The sequence below is a fragment of the Dermacentor variabilis genome, chromosome 2 (assembly GCF_050947875.1).
Source record: "Dermacentor variabilis isolate Ectoservices chromosome 2, ASM5094787v1, whole genome shotgun sequence".
Lineage (NCBI taxonomy): Eukaryota > Metazoa > Arthropoda > Arachnida > Ixodida > Ixodidae > Dermacentor > Dermacentor variabilis.
Window position 1 is genome coordinate 104,455,821 of NC_134569.1, and position 20,605 is coordinate 104,476,425.

At 46.5% G+C, this 20,605-nt stretch overlaps 1 protein-coding gene across 4 annotated transcripts in view; it reads right to left on the minus strand.

Moving 5' to 3' along the window:
* LOC142572447 (LIM and senescent cell antigen-like-containing domain protein 1) overlaps positions 1 to 20,523 on the minus strand; it is a 31,846-nt gene extending 11,323 nt beyond the window's left edge. Inside the window, exons 1-2 of one of the 4 annotated variants that reach the window (XM_075681573.1) lie at positions 20,468 to 20,523; positions 1,164 to 1,295 (exon numbers count right to left, since the gene is read on the minus strand). In XM_075681573.1, coding sequence (XP_075537688.1) covers positions 1,164 to 1,295; positions 20,468 to 20,508 — 173 coding nt within the window. In that variant the 5' untranslated portion in view covers positions 20,509 to 20,523. Of the gene's footprint in view, positions 1 to 1,163; positions 1,296 to 4,438; positions 4,543 to 8,372; positions 8,770 to 20,467 lie in introns of those variants that run through there. The other 3 variants (XM_075681571.1, XM_075681574.1, XM_075681572.1) reach the window with 3 other exon arrangements.
* Positions 20,524 to 20,605: the final 82 nt, after the last annotated feature.

The window sequence follows — 20,605 nt, forward strand, 5'->3', positions numbered from 1 at the left end:
CGGGGATCCGTTTTCCGTCGTGTTTGAGTCAGTTACCGAACGCGCGTATGCGCCGTGAGCACGAAGGGAGGATCTGGCTACACTGTAAAATTATTTACGCCCTTAAAAGTGAAAAAGGCTGCAATTGTGTCTATAACTCACACCCTTAGGGAGTGAGTTATCGACACATTCATACACATACACACTTAGACACTATTTATACTATATTCTATACTATGGTATAGTACACTATAGTTTATACTATACACATATTTAGACACAATTTATACAACTGACACCCTGAGGATGTGAGTTATAGAAACATTTCTCACTTTTAAGGGTGTAAATTATTTTACAGTGTACGCTGCAAATTTATGATCCCTTCTTGGTCTGGAATACTTTTATCTAAGAAGGAAAAGAAACGGTAAGAGAGAAAGAAATACCATTGACGTTTGTCGTCCGGAGTCTCTTATGCATTTGGAAACGATATTCCGAAACAGAGTTTCTCCGCTGCTGCCAAGTGCCTGTGTTCTGATAAGCGTTAATTCCTTTTAGCGTCAATGCTGTTAATTCAGCAAAGGAGCGCTTTCTTTTTCTTTTGTTCGCCGCACAATGGTTTTATACGTGCTGACCTTAATAAAGTTCTATGAAATATAACTAGACTGCATCCACATGAACGCTATACTATAGTGATAAACAGAGTCGTAATAAGCAACGCGGCGGTCAAGAGTGCTAAAGAGTTTGGCGCCCCCTGGGAAGGGGAAGAAAAAGACAACGTACATCGTTCACATTCCTTCTGAGATAGATAGATATGGGGGGGTCTTAGAAGTCCATCCCGGAGCTCCTTCAGGATAGCGCGTTTTCTTTTTTTTAATCATGAGGTTTTACGTGCCAAAACCACGATCTCATTATTAGGCACGCCGTCGTGGGGGGCTCCAGAAATTTGGACCACCTGGGGTTCTTTAACGAGCACCTAAATCTAGGTACACGGGTGTTTTCGCATTTCGTCCCCGTCGAAATGCGGTCGCCGTGGCCGGGATTCGATCCCGCGACCTCGTGCTTAGTAGCCCAACACCATTGCCACTAAGCAACCGCTGCGGGTATATGAATGTAGCGCGGAATGCATTATTGCGATCTGTGCAGCACATCATATGTTACTGAAGAATGTACCTGGAGTGACGTACACAAAACATTCAGGGTGCCAGACCTGGCCGCAGGAATTGACGATTTTCTCCGAAGGGCCGAACCCGTGGCCGCACTTGCAGCACGCCATCACGTCAAGCATGGGCAGCACGGTGACTCTGGAGGCGCGGTCCCTGCAGAGGATATATATATATATATGAAAGTAATAAGACGAAACTCGCATACTACGTATTTTAGCCTGCCTAGCAGTACGGACTTCACTTTTTTTCCAGACGATATTCCAGGAATGCTGCAGAAGCAGAAGATACACGGTACAATTTCGCGTTAGATTCGACGTACAATAACTGTACGTGTTTCCCTCACGCTCCATTGAAGTCGGCCGGCAGTCAGACTGGGCAACTTTCAGAGGCGTCGTACCCCGTACGCCGTATCGGATACCCCGTCGTGACATGTGTTTCCTGCCATAATGGTTGTCGCAAGAAGATCGGCAAAGGTAAACGGGACTGGGGCAGAGCGCAAGGTTTTCCGGCCCACATTACGCCCGAGGAAGAAACGTAAGCTGCAATACTTTTCCACAAGCTGTATACAGCATCGTGGAGCAGAAGGATGGAGGACAGGCCAATATCTTTACTATCTAATTGGGAGGGGTGAGGGGGGAAGTTGAGAAAGGAGGAGGAGTGTTATTTACTGCAAGGCGGGTCTAACCTTGCAAGAGCTGCCGGCAATTGCTCCGCCAGAAGGCCACCTTTCAAACGCGGTAGGGTTTCAAGCCCGTCGTATACATTCCATCTGGTAAGGGCCGATTTACGCTCAAACCGCCCATGGCCGCACGCCGCACCGCACGCTTTCGGTTGCGCGAAAAATTGCACATATCCAGCACTTGTGCACAAATTACCGTTTACAATGTGTACACAGTGTATACCTTACACATTGTAAATCAAAATTTGTGCACAAGTGTTTGATACGTGCAATCTCTCGCGCGACCGCAAGCGTGCGGTGCGGCTTGCGGCAATGGGCGGCTCGAGCGAAACAGGCACTAACAGCGGCACCCGCTAACACGAGGAACTTGCACCCGCAGCGCAACAGTGTGAGCGTCACCCATCCCAAGTCGACCCACGCGACATCGCCGTTCACATTCTAACCCTGTAACGTGGAGGAGCTTTAGAAGGAGCCGAAGGACGTCGCTCCTAAATATCCAGTGTCCTCGTGGAAACAAAATGTCCCTCGGGCTTGAGTGCGGGACCCCATCTTGTGATTCAGTATATTCATAAATAATTTACTTTCTGCGTCAAGTTAAGGACACTCAACAAGTATAGTGGTCGATGTGTTCTGCGGGTGGCACAAGAGGGACAATAGGGAATGCAGGTTGCATCTCCTATTCATAATGCATCTGTCGCAGGTAGATGTATTCAGGTAGATTGGTTCTTTTTTTTTTTCGAATTATTTAGGACAGGTGGCCACGTATCATATGAGGGCAGCCAACTGAACCGATGCAGTCCTTACACATGCGTAAAAGTTCTAGTAGTGATCTACAAAGCTAATAATCATAAGTCAATGCTCATAGCTTTCAGTTTTATAAGCCCTGTGCTTATTTTTGCTAATCCTTCAAGTATATATATGCGAGGCTTAAAAAGAATCTAATATAATACCTTCGAACTCTGATCGTGTGAGCAAGCTTAGCTGGAAGATTAGCGCGCCAACGCAATCCTTGAGCGCGTATATTTTGGTAATTTAAATGACCTGTGCATCCCCATGTTTCACGACATCTTATGTGATTGCTGCAGGCCTGTCCTGTCGCCTCTAAGCTGTGCTCCGGACAGCTGTGCCGGCGGAGGTCGGGAAAGCAGGTCAAAGCACAGCTGTGTGCCTGTGTGCACTACATGTATGCACTACGCCGGCCATTGTCCAGTGTCTGGCACTGGACAATGGCCGGCCGACTTTAAGCCTTGAAAGCAAAGCTTTCATTGTTGTATTTTTTTTTCTTTATCTGTGCGAACATCAGCATGACGTTTGTTTTATTGTAACGTGAGCTCAGTGCAAGTGTCTTTCACGGTCGATCGCAACTAAGAAAGTAGTTGGGCTATGTTATGCATAATTCGACTCAGTGAATTACACATGAATAGACGACTGCAGATGACGCTGTGGTGTTTTTCCCTTGTCGGCATTGTGTTCCCGCGCTGCAAGTACAATCGAGTGAGACATTTATTTCGCAGTAGAACTTAGAAATTACGTATACAGTTGTGGCACTAATACTGTTTTCCAAAGTAACCCCTCTGTAAATTTTGGCGGTACTGTGAATATTTTGGCCGCATAGTGACTTCTCCGAAGTAGAGGTTGCTGCCACAGTGATGGGAAGCAACGCTAGTGGTCGGGATCACTGCCTTTCGCCTTTCAGCAAGTGTCGAGGCCATGTCGTGTCTGTCACATAGTCTCCTCTGCGCACCGTGCCTGGGATTTCAGATGAAATGGCGTTTTATTACTTTATATATGTGGTAGCAGATCGCTCTTCCACAATTTCGTGGCTCGTGGACGCGATACCTGAAACTGTTGCACATGCGTTATGCGCTTCGCCCGTGCGGACAACGCTAAATAAGAACACCGTTACATATATAGTCCGAAAATTTTCTCATCGTTACTGCAGTTCATGTACATTATAGGTTGGAATCCCGATCGACCTTGGAAGACCCTGTTGAACAGCTGCTTGCGTTTGTTTTCTGAACTTTAATCAGTTATTCGTCTTCTTTTTTTTTCTTTTTCACTGCACATGTCATCGTTGGCACACCATAATGTGCCGTTCAGTTGCACGGTGTTATTTTTCCTGCAGAATACTATTATACGCGAGTGCGACGGAGTAGCAGGAAGCATGCTGCTTCCATTCTCACAATATGGACCTCATATACCTTCCACGCACGGTGAGACCATGGCCGCAAAAGCAGGGCGTGTATCAGCCGAATCGGGACGCACTCATTAGCGCCGTAACGGAGCACACGTAATGGGGGAGCAATGCTGTCGGAATATTCGGCCGCGCCTATACACGCCCGTTTATGAGTATACACATATTAAATCGGCTGTTGCCGAGTTGGAATGGCACAGCTCGATAAATTATCAATAAGAACTCGGTAGGTGAGAAATGATCGTCGCCTAATGCTAGAAATCACGCATGGTCGGACAGGGAAAAAAAAGCTGGGCAACTGATCTGCATTCACTCATTGATCATTAGGTGGAATCTAGGTGAGCCTGTGTAAGCAAGCGGCCACGCGAGTTAAGCGATTAACTGCAACGTATTCGCATATCTTCGTCGTTGTATGCAACTTACGTGCAAGGAGCGCAGTGCATGTCTGTCTTAAGGGCTCCTGGCGGCCGCCATCAGTATAACCTTGTGGACAGTCCTTAGCGGAGGAAGCGGGAATGTCGCGTAATAGATAGCAGCGCCTTTATGCGCCTCGCACGACGACATTCGCACTCCGTAAGAAGGACCGGCGCTATGAAAACGGTTATACGATCGGCACAGCTATGTAGGTCACATATACACGAGCACTACGAGAGTCGAGGGGAAAACGGTGATTATCACCTCTGAATCTTCCGCAAAGGAAACTTACTGCACTGTGCACCGATGTGACGCTCTATCGGAGTCCAAACCCCTTCGTTTATTTATCAGTGACAGCTTATACGGCGTGCATATGTACCGCGCTGTCACAAATAGTATTTTAAGGCTTTCAAGTATATGAGAATAATAGGCTATAGGTTACCATATCTGCCTCTCGTGGTGTTCTGTCTGTCTTTTTTTTTAATTGAGCGTAATTAGAGTTTCCTTAAATGAAGTGGGAAGCTCAGTCATTTCTCACATTGTAATGTAAATTCCGGTAACATAGTTGACGTTCATGGTGACAGACACTATATATATAGGGTGAAATATGCCCGATGAGCTGCCTTTTTCAGACGTTGATTTTCTGGGACACAGAAAAAACCTGCGTTGTCCGATTGAAAACACATCATTTGTAATTTTCTCAACGCGCCTGGCAGGTTTATTTCTAACTGAAACTTCTGTGATTAATTGAAACATTGGCTAGTTAATTTTACTAAAATGATCGAGTACATCAAATAAAACATTAGAAGCTATATGGCGGACAAATCACAATAACACACATTAGTATATTTCTCTCCGCAGTATTGAGTGAGTGAGTGAGTGAGTGAGAGTTATTTGGCTTCCAATTTAGTTTGTTAGTTAGTTTACTAGTGTTTATTTGTCTGTCTCTATCGAGGTGATTTAGAGCTAGAATATGAATAATAGACAATTTTAGTTTAGCGTACGCAACTATAGCGTAGGCTATACGCTATAATATAGCGTACGCTAAGCAGCGCACATTTTCTACAATTTTAGTTGGCCGACGATATCTTCGGATCTCTGAGGCCATATGCCGTCGTTGCGGCTATTTCGCGCCTGTAGCGATAGGTGGCGCTGACCTCTCAAACGTTTCTTTCGTTAGGCTTCGACTCGTTCGAAACGAGAAGCGATCTCCAAAACACTACGAAGTTATCCATAATACTCTGTCGTCGAAGCGGCCTGAGATTAAGCGAAAGCCGCTTACACAGTCATTTGCTACGAACGAAGCGCATTTTACAAAAGCAACGCCAAATTCAATTCGAAGCGGGCAGCCGGGACCACCGCCATGTTTCCCGCAAACTCCGCAAACCACGCAAGAACGCTAATGCAAACTCGTTTGCGTTGCGTACGCCCGCTATACCCGCTATTTCGTTTAGCGTTCAGCGCATGCGCAGTGACGAGCCGCTATTCTTTAGCGTACGCAATGGAATAGCGTACGCTATATTAAAGCTGTCTAATAAGGACTTCATAATGGCAGAACAAGGAAGGAAACGACAACTCAAAAGGGTGCCTTATAACTTTGTTGTTTTGTTCACTTTCCCGCGCATGTTCCTCCTTCATGAATACCAACAGCTAACTCAACTTCATGAAGCCATTGTAGCGCAAAATGAAAACGATCACAAAGACCGCAACATAGGACACCTTAGGCCCTTGGTGTCCGGTCTTGTGTTTATTGTGTTTGTTTTTATGTCGCTACAATAATGTTATCAAGTATCAACCAACTAGCCCGAGGACAAGTCATCCCGACTCAACTTCTTGTGCTTCTGAATGACTGCAGAAGAAGTTCGCTCGAACCAAGGGTCGAACTCTCTTGCGAGAACCACCGTGATGGCTCAGTGGATATGGTGCTGTCCTGCTGAGCACAAGGTCGCGGGCTCGATTCCTGGCCGTGGCGACCGCATTCCGATGGGGACTGAGTGCAAAAAACGCTCGTCTGCCGTGCTATGCATATGTGCACTTTGAAGAACCCCCACTACTGTTCCAATCGTAATTCTCATTGTGCATGCTTCCCAGCATGCCGTTGCCGTGGTTTTTACCATTGACGAAGAGATGGGCTTACCCGCCCGAACTTCAAGGTGCACTGCAGTCTGCAGACAAGGACTCACAACTATGGGCCGTCCAGCAGGCCCGGGGTGCGCTCGAAAAGCACAAGCCACATGACCCACTACAAACGGGCCCAACTGGGCTTGTGCAGAGTAGGGTATAACCTCGGGTCGACACTTGGCCAGCGTCACGACGCGTTAAACCGTCGTTTGCCGGCACTTTATTAAAGTTCTCCCTATCCTATCCTATGGGCTGTACTGAATTGCGCAACTTTCTGGCTAACGTACATTATAACGTTCCTGCATGCATGCAAACACGGACAAGAAAAAACTCGCCCCTGGGGGGTAAAAAGATGCTGTCTTCGCGCGAAGAGAGTACGTTAAATCATCGCCCAAGAACGCTTACCTAGTCGAACGCTGGAATGTCATATTGAACGTTACACAGCGCAGTGTTTCCGCCCACTTTGCCTTGCGATATCTTAATGGCGTCTCACGGTAGGCTAAACTAACAGCCATGGAAACGCGGCAAACGCATACGACAGCGCCTTCGTGGTTTGTTTGATATGAACTATATCGCAGAGCCACTTCGGGGGGGGGGGGGGGGGTTGCGCAATGTCCACATACATGCTATACGATGACGCGGTGAGGTCCGATGGGATAGCTGAGGCATCTGAGGCGCCGCTGCGGCTTTAGTGCTCGCTATATAGGAGCGTACTTGTTGAAAACAAATCGATCCAGTATTCAGAGTAACTTATTTTCCCAAATGGTATTCGCGAAGGTCATATAAATAGTTTATAGTTGGAAGCAGTCATTGACAATCTTCCGCCACGTTGCTCTTGAAAAACGATAATCCGTAACTGTAACATGAAATGCTTTGAGTATACTTCAGAAAGAAGATACTTCATTAATGTTACTAATACAGATAGTTGTAAATGCGAGAGGCGCTGGAGGTGTCTCGACAAGCACCAGGAACGCTCGACTTCTTACAGACGTTTAGACCTTGAAGCTAGGAGCCGGTTAAAGCTGCATAATTAATTATGCGTGGTCGTCGCTGTATAGCGTACCGCGTAGCCTTGCCCAAATTGCTGATTTTACACACCGTCGTATATAGCGTGAAGACGTCAATTCTATCCTTGCGATAATTAGTTTTCACGGTTCGCGTTTACGAGCTTTGGCTTTTGCAGCAAGATTGATAGGCGGCTATATAGCAGGTTGAAATTAATTTTGAGAAAATTAAATAGGCGCTGTCTCGTAGGAGCTATCTATCTATCTATCTATCTATCTATCTATCTATCTATCTATCTATCTATCTATCTATCTATCTATCTATCTATCTATCTATCTATCTATCTATCTATCTATCTATCTATCTATCTAACTCGCGCGCGAGCTCTCCTTTTTTCTTCATGTCGGTCGTTGACTGGTGTTCAGTCGTAGACGACTCAATTCTTTTCAACAATGACAAAGGCCACGCCCAATAGAGCCCTTCATGCAGCAACGTATGCCCCTGGCTATGCGTAAGTTTAGCTTGACTCTGTTATGTTCCTTACTCTATACAGCTGCAGGTTGTGTTTCGTACAATATATGCATAACACGCTGTCGCGTATACGTTAACTCCACCTCACATAGCCAGCGAGCTTCGTTTGACCAGTGCGTGCTGAGATTTCTCCCATGGATCCCCGGCTGTTTGCGGAGGTGCCGACATAACAGCAGAGATAGCCTCAAAGTGCGCTGACACATGTGCGCAATAGCATATACACGTACATCTCAAGGCGACACGCAATGTTGCCTGAACCATGCACGAGTTACTGCGGAAGACTCACGCTGAAGGCACGGCGTTCTTGAGTGTCAAGTGTGCGGGCGGCGGCGGCAACGGTGGCGGTTCCTCTTCGCTGCCGGTTCGCGGGGCGCCGCCATTTGCCTTGACGCCTTTCGATGTTGGCGTCACGTTCGCGTAGTCCCCGCTCGTATCCGACTTCGTGTCGGACGTTGAATCTGACAGCGACAGACCCTGCACGGCCCTGCGAAGCTGCTCGGACCTTCGCTGGTACAGCTCGGACGAGTCCAACGACAGGTTCATCGTGGCGACGGAACACGCGACAGCCGCGGACACGCGGAACTCCGGTTAAGTAGAGCGCGCCGGTGAGGCTTCGAGGCAAGGCGCCACAATCTCGTAGGGCAGACGACCGAGATACGGTAAACAGACCCTTTCCTGGCGCCTTGTCATACGATAACGAACGAGTGAGGCGCGTACGTCCGCCTCGGAAAGGCGCGGGTTCTCTTTCCCTCCGCATCACTCACGCGACGCTCTCTTGACTCCACGTCGCGATGTGAAAGGTGCGCTTTACACAGAATTAATTAGTATACATGATGTTGATTGATTTGTTTGGACCACTTACAGTCGATGTGCATCGCCTTCAGCCTCCGAGATAGTTGGTCTGCTGGCGTCGAAGACTGCAAAGCGAATTGATGCCTTGTACGATTTAATCATGCCACACTGTAGCACAATTTTAGGTCCCAGAAAGCTGCCCCACGAGGTCTGGTGGCATTGACGAAATCGGTTCGAAAGATATGCAACTTGAAACATGTACTGTTATTTGCAAAATATCGCCACCGTTGGTTCCGTGTAATCTGGTTGTTTGGGATGTTGTCGCGGAAGGATAAAACTGGGTCATTAACCAACTGTCATCAACGCCCCCCCCCCCCCCCCCTCTCTCCTCTGTGCACAACCCGACAAGAGGGCTACTCCTCCAGTGAAATCAACTCGTTCAGCACAAGTACATTTTAAGGGAGTGGAGATTCTATTGTAACTGTATTGACTGGTGTCCAATAGCAGAAACTCCAGAAGGGGCGATTTTGTTGGTATACATGCTTCTGACTGCATGCCCACACACACTTGGAGAATGATTCATTGTCGGAATTACCTCGTATCACCCCATGTTATCATCCTTCAATTATCTACCACTTTAACATTGTGTTGAAAGGGGCTGGTTGGTTCATCTTCAGGATAAAAAGAGGAACAGCGCCACACAGGACAAGCGAGTAAAGAGCAGAGGACAGAGCGCTCTGTCCTGTGCTCTTTACTCGCTCGTCCTGTGTAGCGCTGTTCCTGTTTTTACTTTAACAACTTGTTTCTGGAAAAGCCTATTAGTTGAAAACATCCAAATAAATCAATAATTATCAACCACACAAATTGCTTTGAAAGCCGCGTTCTTGTACGCACATGTTACGGTTAACTGGTCAGTTAGGCGCTACCACATTCATGCCCATATTGCAGGCATGTACCCATGATTTCTTTCGGCGGCGGCCCCCCAACCCAAGATAACTTTTCTATGAAAATGAGGGGGTTGGGGGCGGAGGTACCATTACTAGTACAAATGTGAATAATGCCCGCCATTCGCAATAGAGACGCGTGAACCCGCAAAAGAGAAATGAAATGAGGAGTATCTCACCGGTATGCGCCCTGTGAGATACACCGCTCCTTGACTTGGCAAAGGATGTGGCAAAGGAGTTGATGTGGCAAACCACATCGAATGGACTCGCGCATGACAGAAGCGCAGGAAGAACACTGCCAAGAAGTGAACAAGCGAGAATGTGAAATAAAGATTTCTAGTAGCGTTTTTTGAATTATCTCTGGAAGAATTATAGAAATATATATATATATATATATATATATATATATATATATATATATATATATATATATATATATATATATATATATATATATATATATATATATATATATATATATATATATATATATGGATAGAATTGAACATGCTCTCAGGAACGGGGGAAGCCTAAAAGCAGCGACGAAGAAACTAGGAATAGGCAAGAATCAGATGTATGCGATAGTTCAAGTGGCTGAGGAGTTCTATAGGGATTTATACAGTACCAGTAGCACCCACGACGATAATGTCAGAGAGAATAGTCTAGAGGAATTTGAAATCCCACAAGTAACGCCGGAAGAAGTGAAGAACACCTTGGGAGCTATGCAAAGGGTAAAGGCAGCTGGAGAGGATCAGGTAACAGCAGATTTGTTGAAGGATGGTGGGAACATTGTTCTAGAAAGACTGGTCACCCTATATGCACAGTACCTCATGACCTCGAGCGTACCGGAATCTTGGAAGAACGCTAACACAATCCTAATCCATAAGAAAGGAGACGCCAAAGACTTGAAAAATTATAGACCGATCAGCTTACTGACCGTTGCCTACAAAGTATTTACTAAGGTAATCGCAAATAGAATCAGGAACACCTTCGACTTCTGTCAACTACAGGACCAGGCAGGATTCCGTAAAGGCTACTCAACAATAGACCATATTCACACTATCAATCAGGTGATAGAGAAATGTGCGGAATATAACCAACCCTTATATATAGCTTTCGTTGATTACGAAAAAGCGTTTGATTCAGTCGAAACCTCAGCAGTCATGGAGGCATTACGGAATCAGGGTGTAAATGAGCCGTATGTAAATATACTGAAAGATATCTATAGCGGCTCCACAGCCACCGTAGTCCTCCATAAAGAAAGCAACAAAATCACAATAAAGAAAGGCGTCAGACATGGGAGATGCGATCTCTCCTATGCTATTCACAGCATGTTTACAGGAGTTATGCAGGGACCTGGAGTGGGAAGAATTGGGGATAAAAGTTGATGGAGAATACCTTGGCAACTTGCGATTCGCTGATGATATTGCCTTGCTTAGTAACTCAGGAGACCAATTGCAATGCATGCTCACTGACCTGGAGAGGCAAAGCAGAAGGGTAGGTCTGAAAATTAATCTGCAGAAAACAGTCTCGGAAGAGAACAGCAGTTTACAATAGGTAGCGAGGCACTGGAAGTGGTAAGGGAATACATCTACTTAGGGCAGGTAGTGACCACGGATCCGGATAATGAGACTGAAATAACCAAAAGAATAAGAATGGGCTGGGGTGCGTTTGGCAGGCATTCTCAAATCATGAACAGCAGGTTGCCACTATCCCTCAAGAGAAAAGTGTACAACAGCTGTGTCTTACCAGTACTCACGTACGGGGCAGAAACCTGGAGGCTTACGAAAAGGGTTCTGCTTAAATTGAGGACGACGCAACGAGCTATGGAAAGAAGAATTATAGGTGTAACGTTAAGGGATAAGAAAAGAGCAGATTGGGTGAGGGAACAAACGCGAGTTAAGGACATCTTAGTTGAAATCAAGAAAAAGAAATGGGGGGAGAGGCATAGGCAGGCCATGTAATGAGGAGGGAAGATAACCGATGGTCATTAAGGGTTACGGACTGGATTCCAAGGGAAGCGTAGCAGGGGGCGGCAGAAGGTTAGGTGAGCGGATGAGATTAAGAAGTTTGCAGGGACAACATGTCCACAATTAGTACATGACCGGGGTAGTTGGAGAAGTATGGGAGACGCCTTTGCCCTGCAGTGGGCAATGATGATGATGATTACTATTGTTATTGTTATTATTATTATTATTATTATTATTATTATTATTATTATTATTATTATTATTATTATTATTATTATTATTATTATTATTATTATTATTATTATTATTATTATTATTATTAAGTTGTTTACGTTTTTACGTGTTTACGTTTTACGTCTCCCGATTTTAACCCCTTCGGTGTCTCGGGGTCACGTCATTTTCGGCCAATCGTCGAGCCAGCTCAGGTGTCGTCATTTTCCTCCAATGGTAGGCGCTCGTGCAAGTGCCGTCACAGTCGGCTCAGGGGCGTCGCTCCAAGGGCTCCATGGTCCGAGGGGTGACTTGGCATGGCGTTGCCTCCGGGTTTGCAAACGCTCAGCGAGGGGATACGGGTTGTTTTCGAGCGAGCTTTGAGAGATGCGAAACAACTTCGCTAGGGACGCAGATTACCTAGAACCGTGCCTGGATCCCGTTGCACTTTCGGGAAGAGTCGAGCAGTCTGACAATAGGTCCACGTGCGGCGCACGAGGTGGGGTTCGCCATCTTGTCCGACAGCTCTGGGAACGTGTTAGATGCGCTTCTGCGCACCTTAATTGGGTGCGACGGCGATTGTATGTGGTCTTGTGAACTCGAGTGATGTGAGGAAAAGGGTCCGTATCTAACAAGACGTACATTGCGGCCACCGCCGGAAGATTAGAAAAACACCCACATTAGCACCCGCAGAGAAGTGGCTCTGTCATGGCTCTACTGATAACTGTAGAAGCGTCGTTCAAGACACACGGAATCATTCTCCACTTTCTGCTGCGTTTTCTCTACTTCCTTTTTTTTTTTAAAGATGTTGATCCATAAATATTTTCACAAACAACAGTTAAATTTGTTAATTTTCGCTTGCGTTTCTTGTTTGGCCGTTGCCTTGGATCTCTCCCTTAGTAGATCGCTTAATTTCTCAACTCCTTGCGACTCTTGTTTCCAGTTGCCAATTTTTCACGAAAAGTGCTGTACAATTATGGAAAAAACCAGACGAGGTAAAGGGTGACAGTCATATTGATTATGGGTTTAAGGTTATTGCAGGGTCTGATGATGGACGCTGTTTCGCATTGTTTTATTTCCCACCTTATCTAACCCATATCGAATCAAATCATATCAAATCAGCTTATTATTGTTACGTCCTATGTTAATTACAGTATGTAAGTATACAGACGGGAGGCTATATGGTTCCGAGGATCTGCCAGCGTCGCGGCGAGCCGTCACTCGAGGAAATAATGAAGAAAACTGAATATTTCTCGTTCCACGAGAATACAGACCAGCTTACTACGAACCGAATTCCTTTCCTGGTCCCTGGATCAATCTAAACAAAGAAGGTTGAAGTAACGAAGCAACAGCGATGCGCGTGATCGTTGAATAGATGGTGACAACTGAACTCATCTCGAATTAATCGCGCGGGCACCGAATCGATGAGAAAACTGACCTTCACACCCCAGGAGGTGCCGATAACTGTCGCCATCCAAAAAGAGTGAAAAAATTGAGAACCATTCCACTCCGTGAAGACGGAATAGCAGCGAGAGCTGACGACTGTTAAAACTCTCAAACGAAAAGCAAAGTGCTTCACCTCCGCCGCGGGTCGGCCCGAAGGTAGTGCAATGCCGGACGGACCCGCGGCAAAGGTGAAGCCGGCGTTGAGTACTCCCCATACGTGGGCCGATCCCGATGGTAGTGCAATGCCGGGCCGACCCGCGGCGGAGGGGAAGTAGGCATTAAACACTACCCATACGCTGGCCGATCCCGAAGATAGTGCAACACGGGGCCCACCCGCGGCGGAGGTGAAGCAGGCGTTGAGCGCTCCGGATACTTGGGTCCCTCCCGAAGATTTCGAAGGGTGCGTTACTGGTTCCCGAGCCCGTGCACAGGGGTATCCGCCATTGAGCTTGGACCCTTTCTGCACTATCACCAAGATCGACCCACATGATGATTTTTTCTGACGGACGCCGAAAAAACTACGGAAGGTTAGTCATATACAGCTTTCGCTGTAAAAGGCAGCAAAATGTTGACCGATGAATAGATTCATTTGTCGGCGCTTAAGGAATGTGTGTGAGGAATGGTGGCGTGGGTGGGGAGGGTATGCCGCTCAATTTCAGAAGCAGAAGGGGGGGGGGGGCGGTCGGGCCCTCCCTTGGGTATGTGCTTGCCATATTGTATAAGATGGCATTTATGGCTAAAATGTTTGGCATTTCGTTCTCCAAAAGTTTCCAGAAAACTGTGGTGTCTGACAGCTTTCTACCAAGTGCCATGAAATGCAGACACCATGGATACGCGGCAATATATGTAATTATTGTAATAATCATGCAACTGCCAGTTTGAGTGCACGCGTGTAGAAATGCTGGCAACCATCGAGTGGAGGCGCAAAATTTGTACTGACACGTGTACTTGTTTATCGGGTGACCACGTTTCACCGCCTAACAAATGTTATCGCACAGCGCAGGATACGCCTGCATGTATCGGAAGTTTCTCGGAAGTTATCGATGGTTCTTCGTATAAGGGGACATTGCACTCGCACGCAAAAAAGGACACAGACAGGAACATTAAGAAGACACACCGAACGCTAGGATAGAACGATAGTTCTATTCGCTGTCTATTGTCACCGAACCTTGTGTAACCTGATTTCATGTATGCGCGACGCGAATGGTGTAGAACTTTCTGGGAGACACACGGACACCAGTGATTACTCTGGAAGCCGACGCGCTTGACCCGCTGATCAGATTTTCGACGTTCGCCGACTGTGTTCGCCGCTGTCGCCGTTCTTTGAGTGTAGGCTGTTTTTGAGAGCACAAGTTCGCCCAATAAAACGCTAGTTTCGTCATTTCCAGTTTTGCTGCTTTCTTCACCGTCACGACTACTTGACAATACCCTCTATAGTCACACGGGCATTTTCGATCGTGATCAAGCCTGATCGGGATCCAATTCCTCCATTGCGATTGGTTCTTCTGCGCCTTGTGCAAAGAAGCCAATCCCGGTCGAGGAAATCACGATCCAGCTTTCTGTTAATACATGCTACATATTTTTTTTTCCAAACAATGAAGGAAAGCGTGCGAATTTCAGTAGGGACGGACTGGGTAGGCAAATGATCACCTTTGTTGTACGGAATTGTTGTCATGTTTTCAATATTGCTCATCATATCCTCTACAGTGTTTGTATATATATATAGCTACTGTTGAGGTCACCATATTCTACATACATTGTGTATCCTTGCAGTTATATGTGGTTTCCACTACTTTTTAACTTTTTAAACTACGAATTGCCATTTTTTTACTGTTCTCTTCTTTTGTTATTCTCACTGAGTATTCGTGCTTATGGGTATAGCTGGTGCTTTGTCAGACATTTATTTGCCTTTTCGCCAGCGTCCACGGAAAATCTGTACATGATTGTTCGAAAATAAACATCTTCTTCTTCAAAAATAAATAAATAAGAAAGTGCCACGCTAAAAGTACGTTGCGCGGCACTCTTTAAAAGTTTTGCAAAATGCAAGTTTAAGATGTCATGTACGTAGACGGATCATTCAAAGGCGCTCGGCGCTGAGGGTTATGATCGAGAACAGCTTAGAGAGAAGTGAGCAGGAGGACGCATTTAGGAAATTACGTCAGCGTTATGTGACATCTTGGCATCCCCCCTCTTCGCCGGCTAAGTTGCGCTGGGCGTGTCACTGAATGCGTCGTCCTCACATGAAGGCAACGTTCTTAGACTTCATCTAAAAACATTGCAACAAGGTGATCATGTCTGAAGAGGAGACTCGCCCGCTGTTTCGGCGAAGAGGCGGCTTGTGGCGAATGGACATGCTTTTTAGGGCTCGGTGGCGGCGACGAAATCATAAGTTTTTTTTGCATGCTTTGAGCTTGCTTCTGTTTTTGATTTGCGTTTTTTTCAGCCTTTAAATAATAATTGGTTAGTTTTCTTTTTTTTCTCTCTCTGTTTTCGTGTGTGCGGATGTGTTTCGTGTATATTTGGTTTTGCAGGGTAGTCAGCGCGTCCTTTCGCGCCACGTGCTTCAACACGTCCACACCCGCGTACACGTTAAGTCTTTATAGCCTTTAAATAGTAGTTTGGAAGTGGAAAGACTATAGCTATTAGTGGTTTTATTGCGTGTGCTTTGGTATCGGGAATATTGATTTGGTAGGAAAGTGAGAACGTGGCCGCGGGGTTGAACACGTGCGAAAACGTGTCATACCTTAAGTCTGTGCGGCATTGATTGTTTTTAAAACATTGGTGAGAATTACTTTGCGGCATTTTAAGGATTTAGGTCCTGTGCATATCGGTTTTTGCCAGAAGGCAAGTGCTCTGCAGTATTATAGTATAGTATTTGCATTAGAAAAAGCCGTGCAATACATGGCAAGAAAGCCGGGAAAGCGGGCAGTGTGCGGGGGGTCCCTCAAGGCAGACGAGGGGTCGGATGAGAATGTAGAGGGAATCGAGTCAATCGGCACACACTGTGATGTCGATGCTAGGCTGAAGAAAATAGAGGCTTTCCAGGATGAGCTTTTCAAACAGGTCGAAGAGCCCAAAAATGAGCTAAATATGGAGCGTGATGCACGGAAGGTAGGGGAAAAAAGAGACTTCAAGCAGCCCAGGAAAAGCTGAACAGTGCCACCATTGTGAACGAGGATGGTCGTGACAATGGAACGCCGTCCCCCGACGTAACAGGAGAGGGAGTGTCAGCAAAGCCCGTGGAATGCGTGCAACGTGGGGAGGAGGTAGCTGGAAACAGTGGCATCTACCTTGAGGCCGCCACACACAAAAAGCAGGAGCGCAGGGATCAATGTCTCTTGTCAAGCCCTAATCACGCGTTAAAGGACAAAGGGAAGTAGGCAGAGGTAGGAGAGAGTGAAATTGTGATTATCGCCGGCGACTCAAACCTGGCTAAGTGCTCAGAAGCAATTGTGGAGAGGGTGAAAGGCGATAAAAGAGTGGCGGTGAGGACATTTCTAGGGCGGACACTGGGTTATGTCATGGAGTGAGCAAAAGCAAAGCTTGCGGAAAATGCCCACTTGCGCGACCTTGTCATAGTAGTAGGTGGACTAAATGACGTCCTGAACAGAAAAGGGACAGGAAGGACTAGCCCAGCGCTTGGCAAAGGGGGTGGACGACTTGCGCAAGCTGTCCGCTCAGGTGCAGATCGTGGTGTGTACGTGACAGTCACGTACAAAGAGCCGTATGTAGTGGCTGCTAATGAGGTGATATGGAAAATGAGCCGAGAAAAATGTTTTCAGGTTGTCGAAGTAAACAGTGAAGGTGTGGTGGTTTTGAACGAGACGGGATCCACTTCAATTATAGGCTTGGACGAGAAGTGGGCTGGCGACTTGCTGGTCGCGCTCGTGCTTTTTAGGGGGCCCACGGGCGCTCAGGAGGCCATAGTAGGTAGTAATGAAGAAGGTCCCCTATAGGGGAACCTCGGAATGGCATCGCCGTCACTAACAGAAAAAGGAAGAAAACAAGAAAGAGAGCTCGCCATGCAATAGGCTACATCAACATGCAGCGCGGCAGAAGGAAGGAAAAGTGGGCAGGGATTGAGGAGCAGTTAAATAGAGAACAAATAGGGGTGTACGCGCTTACAGAAACGCATCTTAAAAGACTCGAAAGAGCCGCCACTGATTGAGGATTATGTTTGGGAAGGGTGCAACATAACTAAGTCGCAAACAAAGGGTAGGGGGAGTCAGAAATTGCTCATCCATCAGGGAACCAAATGGAAAAGAGTAAATTCAAAATTTCAAGAGAATCTTTGGTTATCAGGTACAATGAGTGGGAGAAAACTTGGCTTGGCGTAACGTATTTGTGGACCTGAAATAATTCCACACAGAAGAATCAAATTAAGTTATATTGTGGGATTTTACGTGCCAAAAGCACTTTCTGATTATGAGGCACGCCGTAGTGGGGGACTCCAGAAATTTCGACCACCTGGGGTTCTTTAACGTGCACCTAAGTCTAAGTACACCGGTGTTTTCGCATTTCGCCCCCATCGAAATGCGGCCGCCGTGGCTGCGATTCGGTCTCGCGACCTCGTGCTAGCAGCCCAATACCACAGCCACAGACAAGAATCAAAAAGAGTTAGTGGAATGCATAAGTGCTGATATTGAGGGCTTAAGGAATGATGCCGAAATTATCCTATTAGGTGACATGAATTCCCACATACAGAATCTAGATGGCTATACCGACAACAACGAGAAGTCAATGCTAGACCTTTGTGAGCAACATAACCTCGTTATTGTGAATACAGGGCCCAAGTGTGAAGGGCAGATCACGTGGGAAGCGGTAGACCGGCAATCAACCATTGATTATTGTCTGATGACAGAATGAATTCATGATAAGTTGAGAGAAATGGTCATTGACGAGCAGCATAGCAATGGTATAGCAGCATAGGGAGTGACCATAAACGCATAATTTTGAAAATGGGATAGGTAGTTGGGAAAGAGCAAGGGGTGCAAAATGGCCAGTCCGAATTTGAACGCTGAACAAATAACAAATACAGTCACAAGAGTCGACGAAGAACTTGGCCAAATAAAAAGTGGGAATATAATAATATTTGGGGTTTTACGTGCCAAAACCACTTTCTGATTATGAGGCACGCCGTAGTGGAGGACTCCGGAAAATTTGACCACCTGGGGTTCTTTAACGTGCACCTAAATCTAAGCACACGGGTGTTTTCGCATTTCGCCCCCATCGAAATTCGGCCGCGGTGGCCGGGATTCGATCCCGCGACCTCGTGCTCAGCAGCCCAACACCATAGCCACTGAGCAACCACGGCGGGTCTGTGGGAATATAGTGAGCATATAAGTGTAATAATGACAAAAATACGGAAAGAAAAACAACATGTTCGTTGGAAAGGAAGAAAGAAACCGATACGAGAAGCGATCGCCGAAAGACAGAAAGCACCCGAGAGCACAGGCAGGCAAAGAAGGCGCAATTGCCACAGGATGAAGTAGCCAGTAAATGGGAAATATGCCGGGAGAAAAAGTCTGTGGTTCAAATAGTGGTGCAAGCAAAGATAAAAGGTGAAAGTGAACTTTGGTTGTCAGAAATACGTGAGAAAAAGAAGGCCGCACCTAGAATATTTTGGAACCACATACAATTATTAGGCAGGAACAATACAACAACATATCCTAGACGAGGATGGAAACAAACTGGAAGGGGAAGCGGTATTAAATTACATCCGAAAAATAACAGCCGAATCTTTCCAAGGCAATGACAAGGTTGTATTTAAAGAAAAGAAGTGCATGAAAGAGAATCAAATGGAAAAGGAGCTGGTGCTGACAAATTTCAACTGGAAGAAAGCCGAAGAGAAAATTCCTAAGCGCACAGCCACAGGGCTAGACGAGGTTCCCGTTAGGCTGATTATTGAACTAGGACCAAAAAGTAAGGAAGCTTTGTTGAAAGCAGTAGAAAAAAGGTGCTCGCTCGCCGGCCCCGCCTACCACGTGGCCATAACGTTAACGCTACCGGCGCTGTCATTGCCTGTGGTCGTCCGACCGACGCGGCAGTCGCACAATTTCAACAAGTTGGTCGCATGCGCGGCGTGCGATTCGGCGCCGCATGCGGCTGATTCTGTTGAGAACCTGTTGAGTGCGGCTGCCGATGCGAATGGTCGTACGACGGATCGCACCCAAAACCGTACCATGTGTCTCGGGCTATACGGGACATCACGGCAACGGCGGAAATGCGCCTGGAGTGCCCATATAATAAAGGTTAGGGAACGTACGTTGTAGCGCGTGCCGATTGGTTGGCACAAGCGATCCTCCGGCAGTGGCGGTGGAGTCAAGTACCATGTGCTTCTCCCTCCGTGTCCACAGGCGATCTCCCCTCCTCGCCGAGTACTTCTCTTCTCGAGTAGCGAACGTCATGTTGGGGGTGGGGGGGCGCTCTTGTTTGAAAACGTCAACTAGACCACCTCCCCTTTTGGCAACTAGCCACTACCGCCGCGTGTGCAGTACATAACACGCCTTACGAGATGAAATAGTTTGACTGAGTGGGAGGTGGTGTTGGCAAGACACACAAGCGAGGAGCAGCCTCTCGCTCTTCCACGTCGCCTAAAGTTACTGTATATATGCTACCTTTGCATATACGATGAGCAAAACGACAACAAGGTAAAAGCACGAGCCAATGTTGCGACAGGTGGACTTCTCTTTTTAATAATACAGTAACTTTAGGCGTCATATGTGAAGAATAGATGGAAGAGCCCAGAGAGGAGCATGTGTTAGTTTTTTAAGTTATAAGAGGTAGCTTAGGGGCTTGTCTGAGCGCATCACAAAACACCATATAGTAAGTGGTCGAGAACAAGGAAGCTGACACAAGCCCCTTAATTAAATTGCAAATGTGCAGCAGTTATTCAAAGATGTGGTTATACTGTACAGTATGTGTTCAAAGCCGAATGTAGCAGTGTTTGTATTTCAATTTGATGTGATGGTAGAAACCATGACAAATTATTTTTGTTCATGGGAAGCCACTGAACTTACCGATATACAGTAGACAGGCACAACGAGCAAACAGTAGCCATTATCTTGGCATGCAGATTAACTGTAGGCTGTCACACACTATCTTGCAAATCAAGAAGAATGTGCACCTGCAACCATACAGTATGAAAAAAATTGCTT